Raw genomic sequence first — 2,818 nt, 5'->3', positions numbered from 1 at the left:
GCTTTCAATTGACGGCTCAATGACTGAGGTCATGTTCAAGGCACAGAGTTCTTCATTTGCAGAAAGATCAGCAAAATCTAAAACCTCCTCATTCGAGGTGATCGGGGTTTCAGATAGGGCCAGCCCTGCCGTATCTGCCATAGCAGACTACGCACAGGGACGGCGTTTAATTAACCCTCTACCGCCCCGTGTCACTGTCCGGGAACATAACATTTACATGGAAATTATGCACCAGTTATTGACTGTAGCAACCTGACGACGGTTGTTCCCTGCAGAGGACATGTTAAAGTTGTCGTACACGGCAGCAACCATCAATGGAAGTGGTTTTGCGCTCAGTAGATGGTTATACGTTTCAAGGGTAGGAGGTGTGACAATTATTCTCCGGTTTGCCATCTTTACCTAATCATGGACAAAAACAATGGTGAGTTATGATGCTGCAAATTTTTATAAGCTGTTCTCATGAATCTAGGTCATGTCTGATGTATTCGGTTTCTCTTTTAACTTTACAATAAACTTTTTTTGAGTAATTCATTGTTTGTCACTGAGAGGGAACATCAGGCTCTCCACTGCATTTATTGTCTGTCACTGAGGAGGAACATCCGTCAGGTGATTGTNCTTGATACTTGATAAGTTCAGTGTAAAAGGCCTTGCGGCCTGTTCACCACGCCTGGTTGGGGGGTTGCTTCTTGACTATTTGGCCTAGTTGGGTTGCTTCTTGACTACTTGTCGCATGCGTGGCTAGCAGTTAGTCTAGAAATGCCAAAAGGGGAGCTAATGACAGCATTCGGGGTCGTACTGTTCTATGCGTGTTGCCCAGTGCTTGTCGAGCCTGATCTTGAAGGCGTTAATAGAGGGGGCAGTGACGACGCTGTCCGGCAGGCTGTTCCATATTGACACGACTCTGTAGGAGAAGTAGCCGGCTCTGACGTTCAGTCTGCAGCGGCCCTTGGCGAGTTTCAGGCTGTTCCCGCGGGTATCTCTGCCGTCGTGAAGGTGCAGCTGGGGGCGGTCAGCTTCGTAGGCGCCGTGGACGTACTTGAAAGCGTCGATCATGTCCCCCCTTGGTCTTCTGTGCTCCAAGCTGGGTAGACCGAGCGAGGTGAGGCGTTCTGGGTACGGTTTGTCCTTGAGGCTTGCGATAAGCTTGGTTGCCCTCCTCTGAACGTCCTCCAGGTCGGAACACAGAGTCTTGTGCCTTGGCTGCCAGACTGAGTGGCCGTACTCGAGCATTGGTTGAACGAGGGATTTGTAGAGCTGGATGAAGATCTCCGGCGTGATGCAGTCGATGCGTGATGCATTGGAGAAAAAGGGTAGAGGATCATATGAAGAGCTTGTTTGCAAGCAAAGTAATTGCGAAATTAGTTACGTAAAGTGGCACGACAACAAAATTGTCAATATTGTGTCGAACTTTGCGAGAGCTTGCCCAGCAACAACTGTCGAGAGATATGACAAAAAACAGAAAAAAGTGGTAGATGTGACATGCCCAGATATTATTCAGAAATATAACAAATGCATGGGAGGCGTCGACCTGGCTGATAGTCTTATAGCGCTTTATAGAATCTCGCTGCGATGTAAGAAGTTCTATATGAGACTTTTATTCCATATGTTCGACATGTCTATAATAAATTCCTGGAAACTATACCAAAGGGATGCTGAAGATTTGAACCTTCAAAGAAAAGACATTCTACCGCTGGCTCATTTCAAATTATCGGTTGCTAGTGCACTAACAGCGAAGGGTAAAGCACGACCAGGCACCAGCAAAACATGGAAGGCCATCACCACAGGAAAGTCACAGTTCAACCCCCAAACGTCTTCGTTCTGGTCCCAAGAACATTGTCTGTTTTGACCAAATTGGCCACTTTCCTGTTTCTAAAAAAAATAGAAACAGGTGCAAATACGACAAATGTACCGGTAAAACTAGATTTGCATGCAAGAAGTGCAAGGTAAATCTTTGTATAACAGTATCTTCTAACTGCTTTGCCACCTACCATCGAGAGTAAACTTATCAAACTGAACTTTAGTAACAACGTGAATAAAAAGGACTGTATGTTTTTCAAGTCAGAGAATCTTGGTACAGTACATTTTTGTCATTACCTGATTGTTTTTCCATCCTCATATTATAACAATCTAGTTCAAATCAGAATATAATGCCTTATGTTTGTACAATTGTACCTACGTATGCCTGATGTTCCTCAAGAGTGACACTTATATTACTGCAGCACTGCCTCATCAGGCTCATGGTGACCAATGTTCCCCCTGGGCATAGTGACAAACCAGAGAGTTTTTAGAATCAGTTCATTTTTAATTTCCTCATTTACCCAAGATGCAAACCAATTTCTTATGTATGATGATGCTGGTATCCAGGATACTTTACTGGTCTACTTATAGGACTCAAAAATGAACTTGAGGGAGAGTCTAAAAAACTCTCTGCTTTGCCACTATGCCCCTGGGTGACATGTTATATATTTTTTCACTATGCGTCAAAATGAAAAAAGTTATATAGATATGATCTTATTGCATCATCAGTAACACGATAGAAAGAAGAAAAAAATTATTTTTTCAGGAAATCTTATATCAGACGGTAGAGGGTTAAACAAAGAAGACGAAACCCAGGCCCAAACCCCAATGCCCAATTGATATATAAGTTTAAACAACCAAAGCAACAACATCAACAACAGAAGAAAGCGAAAAGTAATAAATAAGATAATAAAGTAAAAAAAAAGAAAAAAGGACTGGCAAACCTGTGCGGGAGAAAGCCAGTTGGGTTTTCTAAAGAAAATGAGTTGAAATGTATGAAGAATCACACTGAAGATTTAAT

General features: G+C 43.0%; 1 protein-coding gene across 1 annotated transcript; it reads right to left on the bottom strand.

Annotated features, from left to right (window-relative positions):
* Nucleotides 1–771: 771 nt before the first annotated feature.
* LOC108679901 lies at nucleotides 772–1,230 on the bottom strand. The gene has a single exon (XM_018168640.1). It carries the CDS (start codon nucleotides 1,228–1,230, stop codon nucleotides 772–774), a length of 459 nt encoding a protein of 152 aa, XP_018024129.1.
* Nucleotides 1,231–2,818: the final 1,588 nt, after the last annotated feature.

This window comes from Hyalella azteca, unplaced genomic scaffold (assembly GCF_000764305.2).
Source record: "Hyalella azteca isolate HAZT.00-mixed unplaced genomic scaffold, Hazt_2.0.2 contig12253, whole genome shotgun sequence".
NCBI classification, from domain to species: Eukaryota; Metazoa; Arthropoda; class Malacostraca; order Amphipoda; family Hyalellidae; genus Hyalella; species Hyalella azteca.
This window is presented reverse-complemented; position numbering and strand designations above follow the sequence as displayed.